A 19,005-nucleotide genomic window follows, 5' to 3' on the forward strand; every position below is an offset into this window, starting at 1 on the left:
ATTGAAGTATTTAGTTAGAATAAATCGTCATTCATATTTCAAACTAAAAATGCCGTCCAAAATCCTACAAAATGATGTTAGACATAAATGCAATCAGACACACGAATTAGTCATTATTGTAGTGCTATGTTTTTTTTCAGAATTTACAAAAAATAAAGATTGTACATTCATTGTACGTATGATACATGTAACTGCGTATTTAACGATTTCTTGTCCTTGAAAGTTAATTTTCGTACACTTGTTACTTTATTGGGTATATTAGTGTGTGAAACACCCTCGTCCGGTCCTCTAAGTTACATAAGTATTTTATGCTAAAATCGACCCAAGTGTACTGCTTACCTCATTTACTGGATCCAGTAAAACAATAATATCGGACCTATGGTCATATATCATAGTCCAAAAATCAACAGCAGTTTCCATCAATGGATACTGTGTTACAAAGAATTTGCTGTCAGCTGAAAATCCCTGCAACAAAATAGCAAGATCGAGTGAATGAATCATGTCATGTGATTTTAGTGGTGCAGGATATGCATTCCGGAGCACATTACATCCCTTCCCGGTTTGGCGGGCGGTGTTTGTGTAAATCAATCTAAAGTTTCCGGTGTAGTATTTTGTTTGACTGCTGTTTGACTTTTTGTCATGTTTTTTTCCATGGTATTGTTTTTTTTTCTTCGACCTCATTTTTGTCGAGCCTTCGACTTTTGTCGAAAAAGCGAGACATAGCGATCCTACATTCCGTCGGCGTCGTCGTCGTCGTCGTCGTCGTCGTTGTCGTCGGCGGCGTCCACAAATATTCACTCTGTGGTTAAAGTTTTTGAAATTTTAATAACTTTCTTAAACTACCCTGGATTTCTACCAAACTTGGACAGAAGCTTGTTTATGATCATAAGATAATATTCAAAAGTAAATTTTGTAAAAAAAAAAATTCCATTTTTCCCGTATTTTACTTATAAATGGACTTAGTTTTTCTGCCAGGAAACATTACATTCACTCTGTGGTTAAAGTTTTTGAAATTTTAATAACTTTCTTAAACTATCCTGGATTTGTACCAAACTTGGAAAGAAGCTTGTTTGTGATCATAAGATAGTATCCAGAAGTAAATTTTGTAAAAAAAAAATTCTATTTTTTCCGTATTTTACTTGTAAATGGACTTAGTTTTTCTGCCAGGAAACATTACATTCACTCTGTGGTTAAAGTTTTTGAAATTTTAATAACTTTCTTAAACTATCCTGGATTTGTACCAAACTTGGAAAGAAGCTTGTTTGTGATCATAAGATAGTATCCAGAAGTAAATTTTGTAAACAAAAATTCAATTTTTTTTTGTATTTTACTTATAAATGGACTTAGTTTTTTCTGCCAGTTAACATTACATTCACTCTGTAGTTAAAGTTTTTAAAATTTTAACAACTTTCTTAAACTATCCTGGATTTGTACCAAACTTGGACAGAAGCTTGTTTATGATTAAAAGCTAGTATCTAAAAGGAAATTTTGTTAAAATTTTGTTCAATTTTTCCGTATTTTACTTATAAATGGACTTAGTTTTTCTTCCAGTTAACATTACATAACAGTCTGCAGTCTGCAGTTTAAGTTTTTATTTTAAAACATTTATTAGATTCATAAACTATCCTGGATTTTTACCAAACTTGGACAGAAGCTACTTACAATCAAAAGATAGTATAGAGAGGAATATTTTTATTAATTTTTTTCCTCATTTTTGTTGAGCCCGTGATTAACAGCAGAAGTAGGCGAGACACTGGGTTCCGCGGAACCCTTACGAATTTTTTTTCTAATTGTCCCCTCTGTCAAAGTGGACTTTAGATAAGTTTTGTAGTCTTTATGTGTACTTTTTGGTCATATAGCTCCTCAAGTGTTCATGTATTTATACATCCCTGACTTTCAAAACGTGTAATTATGGGAGTTCCTGTTGAAGGTGAATACAAAAAAAAATCGCTACAGACGCAAAAAAGTTATAAAATGGTATTTTCATTTTCTAGCACTGGAATCATGATTGATAATATACTTTCCTTAAGTTTTTAATTTAGAAATTATATAGAAACTATAGTTCCGGATCTTGCAGGCAAAGTTGTCTTTAGATGAATTTTTCTTAACTGTATTGTTATGTCACTTTTAACCATACAGCTCCTCATGGAACTGATACTTATACATCATTGGCTTTCAAATTTTAGGTTAATCCTGAAAGCGCTTCGGACACACACAATTTTTAAAATATAAGAGAGAAGCCTTTCTCCTAAAGCACTTTTTCATTGACACCATAATAATTCAAATTAACAACGCGTTGAATAATTAGATATAAGAAGATATGGTATGAGTGCAAATGAGACAACTCTCCTTCCAAGTCACAATTTGTAAAAGTAAACCATAATAGGTAAAAGTACGGCCTTCAACACGGAGCCTTGGCTCACACCGAACAGCAAGCTATAAAGGGCCCCAAAAATGACTAGTGTAAAACCATTCAAACAGGAAAACCAACTGTCTAATCTATATAAAAAAGAAACATTTATGAACCACATCAACAAACGATAACCACTGAACATCATGTTCCTAAATAATGTTCGCCACAGACACTACTTGTCATATATTATTGTTACTGATACGAATATGTAGTTACTGTAGTAATTAATTAAAAGCAGATCATGAGTGCCATAGGTCACATATAATTTGTACACATATAGGTACTTGTCCATCATCAAAGAAATGTGCATATAGTTTATTTATTTTATTTATTTTGTATTTACATTGTATCATAGGTCAAATTTATTTGTTCAGTGTATGTTCACTGGTGTTAATATGCCCTTTGATTGAGTTAAGCTTTTTCAGTTGATATTTTATAGTGTGTCTTTCTATGTTGTGATGTTACACTATTGTTTCAGAAAAAGGGTGAAGGTTTGGTACCATTAAAACGTTTAAACCCGCTGCATTTGTTTGCACCTGTCCTAAGTCAGGAATCTGATGTTCAGTAGTTGTCGTTTGTTGATGTGGTTCATAAGTGTTTCTCGTTTCTCGTTTTTTATATAGATTAGACCGTTGGTTTTCCCGTTTGAATGGTTTTACACTAGTAATTTTTGGGGCCCTTTATAGCTTACCGTTCGGTGTGAGCCAAGGCTCCGTGTTTAAGACCGTACTTTGACCTATAATGGTTTACTTTTTTAAATTTTGACTTGGATGGAGAGGTATCTCATTGGCACTCATACCACATCTTCTTATATCTATATAAAAAGGTGGGTTAAATGTGGTAATACAAATGTACAGCTTAATTATATACTCACTGGAATTATAACTGCATTGATGTAGTCATTTCTGTTTATACCATATGATATTAGATAAGGTCTATATTGGTCATCTGCAAAGAAATCATGTTAAGTTGTCATAAGGTATTATTTATCTGAGTGTGTTTCTTCATTTCATTCGCTCAAAATGTTGCAAATAGCCTCATTTTTAGTAAAGTATTCGAAGCCTCGGTTATAATTGAAAACGCTATGATATTTATCGGTGTTTCACCCAAAATGAGGAGATTACAACTTAATTTTTTTAATGCAGTTTGATGATCGTCTTTTTGAAATTGAGTACCACCTCGATGGTCTTGTGTAAAATGCTCGCGTCGAGTTCAGGAGGTCGTAGGTTGCGATCCAGCTGGCTTGTGAAACCAAAATATGAGGAAGAACAAAGACTTGTTGGTTTGTAATCTAAGTATAATTGGTCCGGGCAGCGTGACATCATTTACTGTGGACTGTTACTTTGTGAACTAGCATGTTAAAAATCCTTCTCGGAGTGTCGATCTAGTACAAGGTACGTGTTATATTCATTCATTCTTAATTAACATTAATTAATGTTCTCGTCGTGATAGGCATGATAGGCATGAAATATTTGCAACTATACTTTGAAAATATAATACAAAATGCATCATATGTCGTTGTAAAATAACATACTCTGACCTATTCCGAAACAATATTAATGCTAAAAAAGACTGCATTATTATAAAATATAATTGTTTTATATGTTTTATTCAAACATACGTTCCTACATGTATCCCTTCAGTAAGGAGCTTAATGCATAATTCTTTGTTCTTGCTGGTTTTTTTCAGGTTCAGGAAATACTATTTTATTCCAGTTTACCATTCCAATTATTCATTCATTCGTATTCACAATTAAGATTTGAGTGTAGTGCCTCATATGCAATGATTTATGTACATGTATCTATGCAATGATTTATGTATCTGATCATTTGATATGTTTGCAACTAGTTATTGGTTTAAACTATTTGATCTTTGATGCATGAGCTTTTCTCTTACATAATATAACAATAAGGAGATGTGGTATGATTGCCAATGAGACATATATCCACTACAGTTCAAATGACGAAGATACGGCCTTCAACAATGAGAAATAGATCGGTACGAAGCACAAAAAAATAAACCTCAACTAAAATAGACAACTCTTTCACAAGCAAAAAATAAAATAAAAAAACCAAACCAAAAAGCACCATATAACAGACATCTCTCTCACAAGACAAATCCTAGTATGCTTATTTGGTAAAGCTAATTTATTTGTACATGCTTAAGTATATGTTTATAATGAAGAACTTTTTTTTTCTATCTTTGAATAAATTGCAATGATATTTGATATGTTCAGCAAAGCTGCTTCTCTCTGGATTAAGACTGCTTCCTTTGTATTTTCTTTCGATCTTATTATTATTTGCTACATGCATGGATACATCAGTTATTTATTTTACCTTTCGTTCTCTAAATAGCTTAATACTACGATAATTTAACAATGTCAATTAAAACTTCGTCAGTCAATGAAATGGACGGACGAACGTGTGATAAAAAACAACCGTAAACAAAAATAACAAGATGCTATGTTGACAGGGTGAGCATTTCATTCGATGTATGCATCAAGCGCGATACGCCTTTCAAGAAGTTTCCAATAAAAATCGTCAACTGGCAGAACACGACCAAACTGCTCTTAATGCCAGATGGACGACATATTGGGTGTATTGCAGAGTTCCTAAAGCAAAGACACATGCGATCAAACAAACTATGACGACGACGGTAACAAAATTATAATTTCAGATGTTCTACCTCATAAACTTGAATTACTTTTTTTTTTCGTCATGGGTATGTCTCTGATAGTAAAATTGCCATTATGAGAATATGCTTCGACATAGCATATCATTCGAGAAACATACAGGACGCAGATTTGTATGTTATTACTTCGAACATTGTAGTTTAAAACAGGAAACCTAAAATGATCCTGTTTGAAAGCCAGGAAAACGATATACATGTAGGTACGGATCAGGCACATTTGGTTTGTGGTGTCCATAATGTGAGGTTCATAGAGATTTGTGCGATTCAAAAGATGAAGCTCTCTGAAAAAAAGGTGCATTGACTGAAATAGCAATATCATTATACATGCATCTGAAAGTAAAACAATTTATAAATCCATGAATAATAGAGCCTTACCAGAATAAGGAATCAGAAATAGATCATGATTTTCAATTTCGAAATAAATTTCAAAATTTTGCCACCAGAAATTTATTTTAAATGATTGATGTTGTCTTTAATACCAAAACTCGTGCTGACCCTCTTTTGTGTTGTTACTGTCAGGAAATCAAGCCTAACTGTCAAATGTACACAACATTTAAAGTGGTGTACTTAATTGAACAATCTAAAAGGAAAAGCTCCTATTTTGATAATGTTTTGCATCCAGGGTATATGTCAAATATATATAAATGTTCAGACAAACAACACTTAATACATAACTATTGTTTACAAAACATGACTTACGTGCAAGAACATTCTTTTGAGAATTCTTCGATGTATTTTCTTTTGAACTCGCAGCAGTATACGCCTTTGTGGAATATAATGGCCTCATCGATTGCAATCTCTAAAATAATTTCAGAAAATATTCTGGTTAATTACTCTTAAGTTCATGTACAAGACATGAGATGAACCACTGTAGTTGATATATTTTTAATATAGATACATGAAAACCTATTTCAATTTAATGGCCAGCTAGATTTATGCATATTCTTAATGCAAAAACTATGAAAAATAAATAAACAAACGAAAGTTGACACAATGTATACTCAAGGTCAATTGGGCTAGAAAAATAAAAAGAATATTTTGTGTTGCCCCTATGTTGACTTTCACCATGAACGCTCATACTCAAAACATTGATAGTCATTAATGTATAACTACCTAAACACATGGAGAGCTATATGACCAAAAGGGACCTTTAAAAGAAGAGTAAACAGATGGCTGGCGTTCCTGTCACGAAACTAGATGCAATACAGGGTCAAACTGAGATATCACTAAATAAATACAACATCATATACAAGAATTATATGAAATAATTTTACCTGGAACTCTTCTTTGTACATCGTTTGATTTTTTGGTAAAGTCTTATTTTCTTGTTTCTCAATAGATATACAGAAATTGTTCTTTTGAATAGCCGTTTCTGGGACTGTGAACAGCTCTAACAATGCATCAAACACGGCTTTATATTGCTCCTACAATATTTGGGAAAAAAATAATACAAGTGTACGACATGATTAGGTTTTTTTTTGTATTGTTTAATAAGATTATTTAATATTCAATTCAAATATATTATTAGTATTTTTATCATTGTGGTTTGTTTTGTGTAGAATGTTTAAATTTGTTTGTTTAATTTGTTCTTTACTTTTGTACGAAAACGTGGAACTTTACTTGTATAGGTACAATGTATAGAAGTACTAAAATAAAGATTCAACCTCGAATCAGTTAAATTGAGAATGGAAACTGGGAATGTTTCAAAGAGACAACAACCCGACCAAAGAGCAGAAAACAGCCCAAGGCCACCAATGGGTCTTCAACACAGCGAGAAAATCCCGCACCCGGAGGCGGGCTTCAGCTAACTACTAAAAAAATTTGTACAAATTCAGTGAAAATGAGTTTTCTCTACACAATTAAAACAAATCCATAACATAATTATCGTCACAAATTCGCAGACCGAGTAAACGGCAAGATTTGCATACGCATAAGTTTTAGCTACTACTAGATACAGGCTTTATGGTTATGGACAATTAAGACTAGTGCTCTTTTAGAAAAAAAATATTTTAGTATTGGTGTTTCAAAAAAGGACGATACAATTATTATTATCAAAACCCACGACAACACCGTATCCAAAGAAGGATAAACAGACAAATAATAGTCCACAAAACACTACACAGTAAAGGTACGATTGAGCAACACGAGTCTCACAATTAAGATTCATTTTGATTCTATAAGTCCAAATTTAATATGGGGATACCCGTGTAACAATTTTCTTTTTAAAATAGAAACGTAGGGTGAACATTGTTGAGACAGTACAGCAACTTAACTAAAAAACTAGCCTGTTATGCTATGACTATGTAGAGGTATATTCAAGGTTGCAGGATGGCAGCAAACAATTACAGTTATAAAAAGGTAAGGTTTTATTACAGTTGTACAAACGCTACATTATTGCTACTGTTGTTTAAACGCAAGAAGAAAAAAGTGAACGATAAATAAGCTTACGTACGACATGTAATCAACAATTGCATCTATGAGTACATGTGCAAAATTGCAACAAAAAACAGTAACAATAATGATAAGCTTAAACCCCTGAGATGATACATACAATCATTATTAACTGATTGATGACTTATGAATGCTAAAGTGGCATATGTTAATGTGACATGGAGATACCTTGTTTTGTACTAGATCGATTTCGTATGTGGTTGCTTACATTGTAACTGTCCGCACGAAAGAAATAGAAGAACCCTATTCAGACACATTATTCGGACTATGATCCGAACGTTTTTTGATCTTATTCAATGTGCTTGGCAAATTAGCAGCAAATAGTTATACCAATTTGAAAGCATTTGTTTGACTATGATAACGACTAACCCAAAAACACCCTTACAATTGAAACGCTTCTATGAGTCCATCGAGGTGGTTCATACAAAACAAAATAACAGGTTAATTTGCAAATATAATACAAAAGGAAAGTGAGAAAATTGAATTGGTTCTCATGTTTTACTTTCCTTTTTAATTCATGCGGACAATTACAATCATGCTAGCAACAACACAAGAAATCGATCTAGTACAAAGCAGGTATCTCCATGTCACATTAAAAAATGCAACTTTAGAGTTGGTCTTTAAACTTTGAGTACTCTACGCTTTGTTTTCCCTGACCTGAAACATTTATACGAAACATTTTTGATTAAAAGTTGTTGAAAAGGACTACGGTAATTACAACACGTATATTCATTAATCTGATATAATTGCAGATATATAACATACATGTGTTTGTATCATATTCATTCTGTCCTTTCTCATCATCTGTACATAATTCATAATATCAACGTAACCAACTTTCTTCCCGTGCTCATATAATGCATCTATAGCAATGAATGTACCTGTCCTTCCCACTCCAGCACTGAAATGAAATGTTTAATGTATACAATATGATGCAGTGGAAACTTTGAAGGATTTAACATAAAACAGTTTAAATGTATATTGTTAAATTCAAAGTTGAAGTGCAGAAGGAAAGAAAACACAAAACAAATGGAAAGCAAACTTATTATAACGATATCAGGAGACAAGTACGCTTGTTACCGTTTGACAATAGTTTCAATATTATGGTGTGTATTACGACTCGTAACATATATGAAAATACCTGCAGTGTACAACCATTGGACCGCTCTGATCACGCTTTTCATATTTTACTTTCCTGTAAAAATGTACTAGTTTAATGCTGTCTGGTACACCATGGTCTGGCCATTGTGTGAAATGAAAGTGGTGCACTCTTCGTTCTTTCTGATTCTAAAAGTAAAGAAATCGGAATGAGAATGCGATAACACCTAACTATACAGATACTAATATTGTTAACATTTACGACTTAGTCTTATATACATTACAATAAGTATGATAAGTGACCTTGTAAGTCGATTCTAAAATTATAAAATTTAAGTCGGCGTTAGAACAGTGTCACTTCATTTTGCAGCTTATTTCATTTGTATATGGTTTTCAACGGGGTTATGTTTACGAATCTTTCAAATAATTATATTATAATGATATATATTATAAATAATTTATAATTAAAGCGAAAAATCAAATGAGCAATATTCAAATATATTAAACACGATGTTATCACGAAGAAAATGTAAAGCGATTTTGGTTTTTGGTAAGGAATTAAAAATGCATTCCGTTTTGACTATACACAATAATACATTTTAAATTTCAGTTCCTTTTTTTGTTTGTTTTCTGCCGTAAGCATAATCAAAGTGCTATATGCTATAAGATATTGGTTCATGCTCCACATTTTAAAGCTGATAGAATATTTAATTTGTATTTTGACTACCTTCTTATTTTGTAGTACAAGTAATCTATACACATAAATGGTATATATTGTTTCCTCCCTCATTGTGAGTTTATATTGGTCTACTACCATTGTTCTGTTGATCTCTTGTGGCCAATACTGTTCACATTTCCTCTGAAATAGAAAAATAGAAAATTACTTAATGATATATATAACAAAGCGTTATCATTTTACTAGTGGCCTTTATGGAAATTACATCTTGAACATCCAGTTTGGTTTAAATAATTATATTTTATTCAAGTAAACCGAATTGAAACCCGTGTATGCAGATGCATGAAAATAAGACGAAGTATTCTAAAATATATAATTGCTTCATATGATCAGGTTATCTAGTGAAACTAAGACATCAATAGACATCACTTTTATAGATATTTTGACCTGCAACATAGGACAGTCCATCTTTTAAGATAACTTAATATACTTCCACGACTCATTAAAATATTTTAGAAACCAAGACATGTATTTTTGTGTTTGTTTTATTTTTCGTATTATGAGTCAGAGCGACTGTATTTTAACAAGCATACTAGTTATGTATAATGTAGCCGTATAGCACCAGCTACTTCGAATTGTAAGGATTAAACATGACCCTGGCTTTTCCTGCAATCCTAAAGAAAACAGTACTCGGCCAATTGAACTAGTGGAGGGATGTTGTAAATCTGATTCGTAAAGTTAATTACAAATAAAATCTGCCAAAAACATTTGCAAACTACGCTTTGTTCTATAAATCAATTTTCATTATGTTTGGTTTCGTTTAAGCAGCAAATGCAATAATTTTTCCTTGCTAATTGAAACTCTGTACCACCTGGTTAGCAATTCAAGCTATGCAGTGAATTCAATATAGTAGAAATATATAATAACAGTAATCAACTGTCGAGGAAAACACCGCTACACATGCTGTATACCTAAGAGATAATTTGGGAGTTCCTTTCTTTATCGGAACACTGTTTTGCGATATTTTTGAAAACAAATAATCCGAGTAAACTAAAAATTCCCCCAAAATACCCGCAGTAACTGTTCATAGTTGAACATGAAAACAGACTATGTATAATCATGGAAGTATTATATTGACAGGAACTCCAACAAAACGACTCGACATGTCATATGGATGCATGGATTCAATCAAAATTTTGGAACCTCGTGATTGAACGTAATTACGGAACATACCGACATAACCGGATGTGTACTTAATTGTCAAGGAAATGACATTTAACGACCATGGTCACTAAATGACAAATATGTCAGTTTTGACGAGTTTGGCTGCGTTAAAACAAATAAAAAGAAAGAAACGAAAACCCCGCGACCTTTTTTTCACAAAAAAACTGAAGAGTAAAAATACTCTCAAGCCATGAACATTTCAGTTTTAGTTAATTACAATCAATTTAAATAGTAAGATTTTTATTCATGAGAGGGCCGTTGGCTAAACATGCATAACTGTTATAGTAAACATGCTAGGCTCGAAAATCAGAAAAAAAGGGCTTTGATCGGAAAAAAATATTATTTTTTGGCATATTGAAATAGTTCATGGGTAATCAAATCATATTTCCTTATTTTAATATTAGCTTGAACTTGGAACAGTAATTCACAGGCACTTGTCTAAGAAAACAAAATTTCCTATATACCTTAGTATAACAATATATTAAGGTATATAGGAATTTTTTTTCTGAGACAAGTGCCTGCGCAGTATATCTAATATATATGTTCCTGGCATGAATAACAATAAATTCCTTGTGTAAAGAAAGAAACGGTTGTAACCTGCATCTGAGGTTTATTGCTAAATTTGACAAATATTTCGAATAATTGTTTACTGAAAGTCCAATGGCAAATATTTCATGCAATTCAACAAGAAACAAGTCATTCCTAAAAAAAATTCTGTCAGACGTCAGATCGAGCAATTTCGGACTAGGTTGAAGGTTGAAAGTTGTTTTTAACTTTTGATATATTATAAAAGGTGTAACAATTCATCTGTCTCGTAGCCTGATAATGCTATGTAGAGGTCATCGCGTGCGTGTAATTATTAACCTCTTTCAGTCTTTAACTGAAACATATTTGATAAATACGTTAATAACATTTTTCTACATTGAGACGATAGAGAAAACCATAAATATTCTTGTAACATTCGATACAAACTTACAACCTTTAACTTAAATTTCAGAGATCCTTCGCCATCTTACATACTACACGCGCATCACATTATTTTACGCAAACACCCAACTTCAGGCACATGTAATTTTTAATACCGGATATTTTCCGGTTTCCAATTTCCAATGATTAAAACATATTAAACAAAACTAAAAATAATCTTGCCCTCTTTCCGAATGCACTTAATTTTCTTATGTCATTCTGTTAAATATGGACCGATTTTTTAGATCTTTTCAGCTTTTGCCTTCATTTATTCAACGGAAACAGGTGTCGTTATTCATGTGGCGATTCACAAATAACGGGAGTTGTCGTGTTTATTTACATTGGTAGGTAGATAAGACACTCGATACCAAATCACGTGATAAGACCAGCTTCAGTAAACAGAACAGGCAAAGGCGGCATCGCAGATACCCTACAAAGGAGTTATCACATACTTGACAAACTGATTCTGAACCTTTTATTTTCCTAAAGAAATCAGTGGGATGCGAATGTGCTAAATTTTCGTTGGAGTTCCTGAAAATATAATACTTCCATGGTATAACTGAAATACTACGATTTTAATACGAAAACAAACAAACAAACGGCATGAAATATATCGTGAATTATCATTTTCTGTCGGTCATGGTTTACTGAATACAATGATTTCATAACATAAAATCGAAAACATGAGGTCATAATATAACATGTGAATATGGAGTTGCAGCTTAGTTGAAATAATGTATAACTGAAATTAATACCCTTCTTTCTTCTTGTAGCTGCGTTACCATTACTATTTTACCGGTCTTTTCTTGCCAAACCATGTGCCAGAAATCCCTCACAGTATTCTTCTTTGGACCTAAGTTACAACAAAAGTAAGAAAAACTTGTTGAATAACAATAATTTTAAGAACTTGATTTACTTTAAGTAGTTATCCAAAACAAACAAAGTTAAAATAAGATTAAAAATAATAACAATTAGAAAAGGTCGCTTCGATTTTGTAATGAATTGTGGTTATTGTTTAAAAAATAGAGCAATGGATAAAAATATATGCATAGACATGTATATTCAATTAAATACTTAAGAAGAACCTCATCATAATAAGAAAAATGAAAGCAGAAACAACAAATTATGGAAATTGTAACTTGCATGACAGACCTATCATAAATATCTACAAACCTTGTGATGCTATGTATGCCTTTTCTTTGTCATAGCTCTATAATGAGTATCGATATATGTATTAAGGTGGTACCAAACACATTGAAGTGGTGACAAAATGTTTACTTTGACCCTTTGACAAAAATATAAAAAAATTTAAAAAACTTTGAACCACACACTTTATCGGAAAAATTTCATTGGATATCTAGCAGTCTGACTAACACTAATTTTGATCATTGAGAAGCTTAATATTTCCTCAACAATTATAGACCGTGATTAAAACGTTCAGCTGATTTTTACAGAGTTATCTCCCTGTAGTGTTATGTACCACCTTAAGCATAACATTTTCATTATCAATTCATTAATAAAATGTTACATTTAGCAGTTGTAGTAGTGTTTTTCTTCGGCATATTTTTCGCTGAGCTGAATAATTTATATCATTCAAAGGAAATATGACCATACGTTTTCACAATTACTGGACTGTCGCTAATGGCAAACTATCTGTCTCTGTGGATGACGCCTGATTCTTTGTTATAATTGGCATGAATTAAATGAAAATGTTAATTTAAAGATTGTTTTAGAGCAAAGGCTAGGTTTCAATTAGGCAAAGGTTATTTTAAGACTATTGAGTTTAATCAGTTTGGCCATATTGCACAAGCGGAACCGTAGTTCTTTGGTCTCTGCCGATTGCTTATATTGTGCGAACCATTTGTGGTCACCAGTTACATGTACCAATAAATGAAGTCATAGAGATTAGAGCTACTATTCTGCATCACGGCACTTTTGGTATTAATGCTTACAAATATGTTGCTTTTTTTTATTTTCAAACATTTTAGTCTCGGGTTAATATACTGTCACTGGATCGTTATCACTTCAATTGTAAAACTAGCATAGCTTATTATGATAGTAAATCCACCCATTAGCTATTGATTTGATACTGGTATGATTTAAATGATTTCAATTGACTATAAATGTCCAGTTATGAATTATATATTTGTATTTAAACAAAGGTTGCAACTGCCATATATTATTTTTTTCTATTTTGTGTGTCATATTTGTTTTTCGGCTATAAAAGTTTTGTCCTTCTGATTTATTTTTATCTCGAGCATACCTAGTCAGCGATACCTCAGACAATAAAACGGTGTCATGTGTTTTAATACATGTAATCAGTATTATTATCGTCAACAATGTTTTCCATTTTCAATTGTATTTAATTGGAGCTACAGAGAATATCATTGCGTTCTACTGCTTGTTGCAAAGAGTTACTTTTGGAGCGAGATATGGCTCAATCGTTTTGTTGTTGATAAATGGTGTTGGATACACATATTATAGGTTTTTGTGATATATTTTTCAAACAATGACACTTTAAACTTTATGCTATAAGCTTTAAATGTTCAGAATCATCACAGAACTATGAAAGTTTTTAAATGATAATAAAGGTGTAAACTCACGTCAATATAACTAGCATTTATATAATCATGTTTAGTATCTCCAACCAACACAACCCGTGAGTGGTCATCTACAAGAAGATAAAAAACAACAAGTTGGTTGGATAAACGTAATTTCTGTATGACCTTATGAAAATGTTACAAAGTTTGTAAAGTGTAGCTCATGACGAGCAGTTCTGGTAGATACTAAATTTGCTGTTCAGTATAACGGACCTTTATATATAAACAATTTTATTTTGTTTAGGTTTCTTGATAAAAACCAGAAGATGTAATACATAATGATCTTAGATATACTTTTGTTCTGACTATGGTCAAAAAAACTTTTTTTTTATATTTGAGATAAACTTATACTACTTTCATCTTGTACAATTATGTGTAAGAAAAAAGACTTACTGCATCATATGTTCAAAAGCATTAACTTTGTTACAATGGGATTGGTTACTCAGATGGTGGACTGTCAGTACCAACTAGTCGACTGCATATGAAACCAGAACAAAATTTACCACAAGATAGTATAGACATCATTGCTAATGCCTCAGTGGTTAAAAGACAACATCGAAATTCGACACCAGAAGATAAGAAAGACAAACATAGAATGTGTAAATAATAGGAGTGCAACGAACTAGCATAATAATTAATGCAAATAACATTAATATGTACCTGCGTCGCGTCTTAACTTTAACTTTTGAAATGATAAAAAAAAACAGACATGGTGCATTAAGGACCAGGTGCAGACCATTGTGTAACACATGGCAAAGCAAAGTATGGTATTTCATAGTTCTGTTTAGTAACTTGGAGCTTTGTTTGGTTCGTTTTGTTTGTGTTCTGCATAAACAAATGGGCACAATATATATAGTGGAGTCCGTTTTCTAATTTTATTTTTATTTTCCATTATTAAATGTATATAAATTTTATTAACATTTTTTAGAGATTAAAAAGGAGGTTCTACTTAGATAAAAAAAGGGTTAAATATGTTTGAATCCATATTTATGTTGAGTTATGTATCCAAAGCTATAGCTACATTTAAGTAAGAACTGGGCCATATTAGAACTTTGCATACTCTTGCATTTGGTTTTCAATCATTTGAGATCGTATTTACAGTGTTGCTGGGTAGGGTTTAGTATAGTGCATGCTGTGATCCCTTTTTTCACAGAGATTAGAAAACAGTTTACAAAACAGTGCTCGTTATTGTAAAATAAAAAAAGCACAACAAAAATTTAGAGAAGCCCATACAAACAACTATAGATACGGCTGATGACCGATGACATTGCAGGTACAAATGTAACAGGATTTAATACCTTTCACATATATCTTGATCCCTTGTAGAAAGAAGCACAAAATGTTACGCCATCAATATTATATTCAAATAGTACATACATATGTATATCATAGAACAATGTTGATTGACAAAGTTTCAATTCATCAATATTGTTCCAATTTCTCTTTCAAAACGCATTAATCGACGAACGTTTCAGAGTACAGCATCAACATTTATAACTAATACATACATGGCCATGTTGTAAGGAAACGATTTTTAATTTTGTTTTCGTCTTTGGAACCTTCCATATGTTGATGAATAAGTCCTTTAGGCAAAATCTATACAAAATGGGAAAAAAGAATATCGTATAAATTCAAAGGTAATTACATACTAGATATATCATTTCCAAATCTATCAGTGTTTGATAATCGAATATTGTAATCGATGATTTGATTATTATAATGATGATGAAGAAAGTAAAAACTTAAAAAAAAAAAAATTATCAAAGATACCAAGTTAATGATTGTGAACACCAGACGCACTTTACATCTACAAACGACTCATCAGTAACGCTCGTATCAATAAAGTGTAAGGCAAAATAAAGTACACTGTGAAATAACATTGAATAACCAGAATTCCAAAAGGTTCTGTCAAATACAACTAAAGATAACGTAATTTATTGCTGGGGTAGAAAAATACATAATATTTCGAACAATTCAAAGTTTTGTAAACAGTTAATTTTTAAAGATGACCATATCAATTATATTTCATGTCAACTCATAAGTGATGACTACTGGGCTGGTGATATGTAAAATCATTGTTATACATTGTATTTTGCAAGTTTTGTTTTAAATTTTTGGATAATATGTATTTTTATCATACCTCCTATACATTTCTAGGAATATGATTGGTTAAAAGCAAACGCGTGGAGACCGTGTATATTTCATATGGGGTTAAAAGGCGTGATTTATTTCAATACACGGTTAGTAGTGGTGTTACTTCCCTTAGTAAAAACAACACGATGTTGAGGAAAAATTTGAAAGGTTTCGTTACAGACGAAGAAATTGATGATGAACGATTGAAATAAATTCATAAAACACGTTTAAAGCCAACAACGGATGAAGTTGTTGGCATTTCTTTTGTATAGACCAATGGAAGTAGGTTCTGAATACTAGTATTGAAGACTTGATCACTTTGATAGGCCACATGTTAAGATAGTCGGTAAGATAAATTCGTTACGCAGTGTGCAAGTGACCTAATACGATATATATGGGGTCAGTAAATTAACCCCCGCTCTCACCCCATATGGAACTTACTGAACCCATGTAACTAATAATATTAGACGATTAATTATGCACACAAAAATAGAAACGTTTAGGAGTGGTAGAAAGTATTAACCTCGTAATCCTCTTTAAAACTTTCATTGTTCTGTTTCTCCTCTATAACCTGTTTTAGGTCTCCAATTGCTATGTTGAATTTAACAATAGTTTTTTTAGAAGGTACATTATTGTAGACGTTTCCTTCATCTTCAACATCATCTTCAGTAGGAAGTGCGTCTGACATTCTACTAGCTCTTTCAGGTACCGATACTGTTACGTCATTTTCGTCGGTTATGCAACCTACATTAATATATTCATTTCTTTCCTGATCTGCAATACAATTTTAAAAAAAATTGTTACCATTTAATGTTTATCGAAATGTTCGCACTACTACCTTTGCTCCGTATGTTCAAACTTATATGTTTGTAAGGAAAAAATAACTGATTTATATTGCAAGATATTTGTCTCTATCCTTTCTAACAGAGCGAAAACATTTCCTCCCCAAGCTTGGATTGTATCTTTTTGTTATTTTTCATTTCGCCTGTAGAATTTCTACTTTTTGTAGTAAAAATCTATGTTCAGTGATGCAGTAGCACGGTTGCAAAAATCTATGTTGTAGTTCGGTGGCAAAAATATGTGAATTGAAAAATTCAAAAGACAAGTCATTTAATATCCTCAGCATCATATTTGACTGATATTTTGCGCGCGTCTGACGTATTAAATTATAATCCTGGTACCTTTGATAAATATTGAATAGTCATACAAGTATGTGTACAAGCTATTTTTTTTTTTGAAAGTATCTAATTAACACTAATTGTCAATTGTCGTTTTCTTTAGATTTCAAACTAAGCTACTGCTAATACATGTAATATATCGAATATCTCTATTTTGTGGAATTGATAGCATTAGAGCACTTTAAATATCGGATGCACACATGCATGGGCGGATATTACTTTAAAAAAAATATCAAATGGTTTTTAATTAACCTTATTGTTAATGCAAATCTATAATGTGAATTTCTTTAAAATTCTTACAGATATGTAAGATTGACAGCGTTTTGAAATGTCTGAATATGGCACATACTTTAATATGCAAAGCCCATTGGTGCGGTTGGGAGCAACTGTACGTATCACTCTTTATGGATTAATCCGCGGAAACATAAAAACTTTACAATATAATCATGATAATTAATTTTTATTGGATGTTCAAAGTTGTGGTTTTAAAAATGTGTGTTGCTACTCACTCATGTATGGGTTTTCATTAGACTGGTTGTGGTGTTCACTGTCACTTGCATATCTCTTATGTTTGAATGGCAACCCTCTTCTGCACAGGAAAGCAAAGTGTAATGAAGAAATATGAACATTATCAAATTAAAAAACTATTCTATTTAAAACTCTTGTCTAACGAACATGTGACTAAATTTAGGAAAATGTAACACTGGCAGTACTCTACTTTCTATCAATATCATTTTGAAAAATTTCATAATTGTTTTATGAAATAGTTCCGTAATCGCAAATAAGTGTATTGAATGAATTTGTACTGCAAATGCTTAAACATGTTATGGCAAAATTAACAACATATATTACATAATATAAAACATGGATAGAGAGCAGAGAACAATAGTAAAATATCATGACAAATTTAAAGTTATGAAACTATATGAGATCTAATATGGCATGCAATTTTTATATAATTACATGATTTGATAGTGAGAGACCTGACGTTTGAAGAAAATACAAAAGTTTACGATTATAAGGCCAGGAACAATAATACTTTGGTAAAAATTGTGTTCTCATAGATCTACTAGCTAGACAAACTAGAACAAAATGATATTCATCTTCAATAACACACATTTCATAGCATCTACATAAACGATTTTCTCTCGGAATATAATTGTAATAACCAACTGCAACATTTAACGTTAATGTTCCACTGCATAATTTGTTAACTGACACACATTTTTGTTATAAGTAAGATATTTTCTAATACAAAAGGTAAATTTAAATCTACTATATAATAACAAAGTTTATTACATTCTTGAACAGTTGTTGACCAATTCTGCAGATATTGGTCTTTAATGCGTGTTTTAATAGCATCTATACAGACTGTGCTAGCATCTTGATACAACCATACATAATTAAATCCAAAATCATATACAATATCACGTATTTGTGAAGCCCAGTTAACATAACCATTGTTATCATTGTCATACAAGAAAATATTGTGTGCCACAACAAATAGTTAATCAATGAGAAAATAAAGTAAACTTCAAATCATGATAAAATTAAGGTAATTCTCAATTAATCTTC

General features: G+C 31.7%; 1 protein-coding gene across 3 annotated transcripts in view; it reads right to left on the minus strand.

The window, feature by feature from the left end:
* The window catches only part of LOC127699995 (receptor-type tyrosine-protein phosphatase mu-like), a 60,810-nt gene that overhangs the window by 4,992 nt on the left and 36,813 nt on the right, over positions 1-19,005 (minus strand). For all 3 annotated transcript variants that reach the window (XM_052203425.1, XM_052203436.1, XM_052203434.1), the window contains 13 exons: positions 17,940-18,019; positions 16,776-17,026; positions 15,628-15,715; positions 14,123-14,190; positions 12,693-12,729; positions 12,275-12,372; positions 9,381-9,512; positions 8,697-8,842; positions 8,321-8,456; positions 6,379-6,528; positions 5,804-5,903; positions 3,288-3,361; positions 340-465 (listed from right to left, as the gene is read on the minus strand). In XM_052203425.1, the coding sequence (XP_052059385.1) occupies positions 340-465; positions 3,288-3,361; positions 5,804-5,903; positions 6,379-6,528; positions 8,321-8,456; positions 8,697-8,842; positions 9,381-9,512; positions 12,275-12,372; positions 12,693-12,729; positions 14,123-14,190; positions 15,628-15,715; positions 16,776-17,026; positions 17,940-18,019 (1,486 nt within the window). The remainder of the gene's footprint in view (positions 1-339; positions 466-3,287; positions 3,362-5,803; positions 5,904-6,378; positions 6,529-8,320; positions 8,457-8,696; positions 8,843-9,380; positions 9,513-12,274; positions 12,373-12,692; positions 12,730-14,122; positions 14,191-15,627; positions 15,716-16,775; positions 17,027-17,939; positions 18,020-19,005) is intronic.

The sequence above is a fragment of the Mytilus californianus genome, unplaced genomic scaffold (genome assembly GCF_021869535.1).
Source record: "Mytilus californianus isolate M0D057914Y unplaced genomic scaffold, xbMytCali1.0.p SCAF_1, whole genome shotgun sequence".
NCBI classification, from domain to species: domain Eukaryota; kingdom Metazoa; phylum Mollusca; class Bivalvia; order Mytilida; family Mytilidae; genus Mytilus; species Mytilus californianus.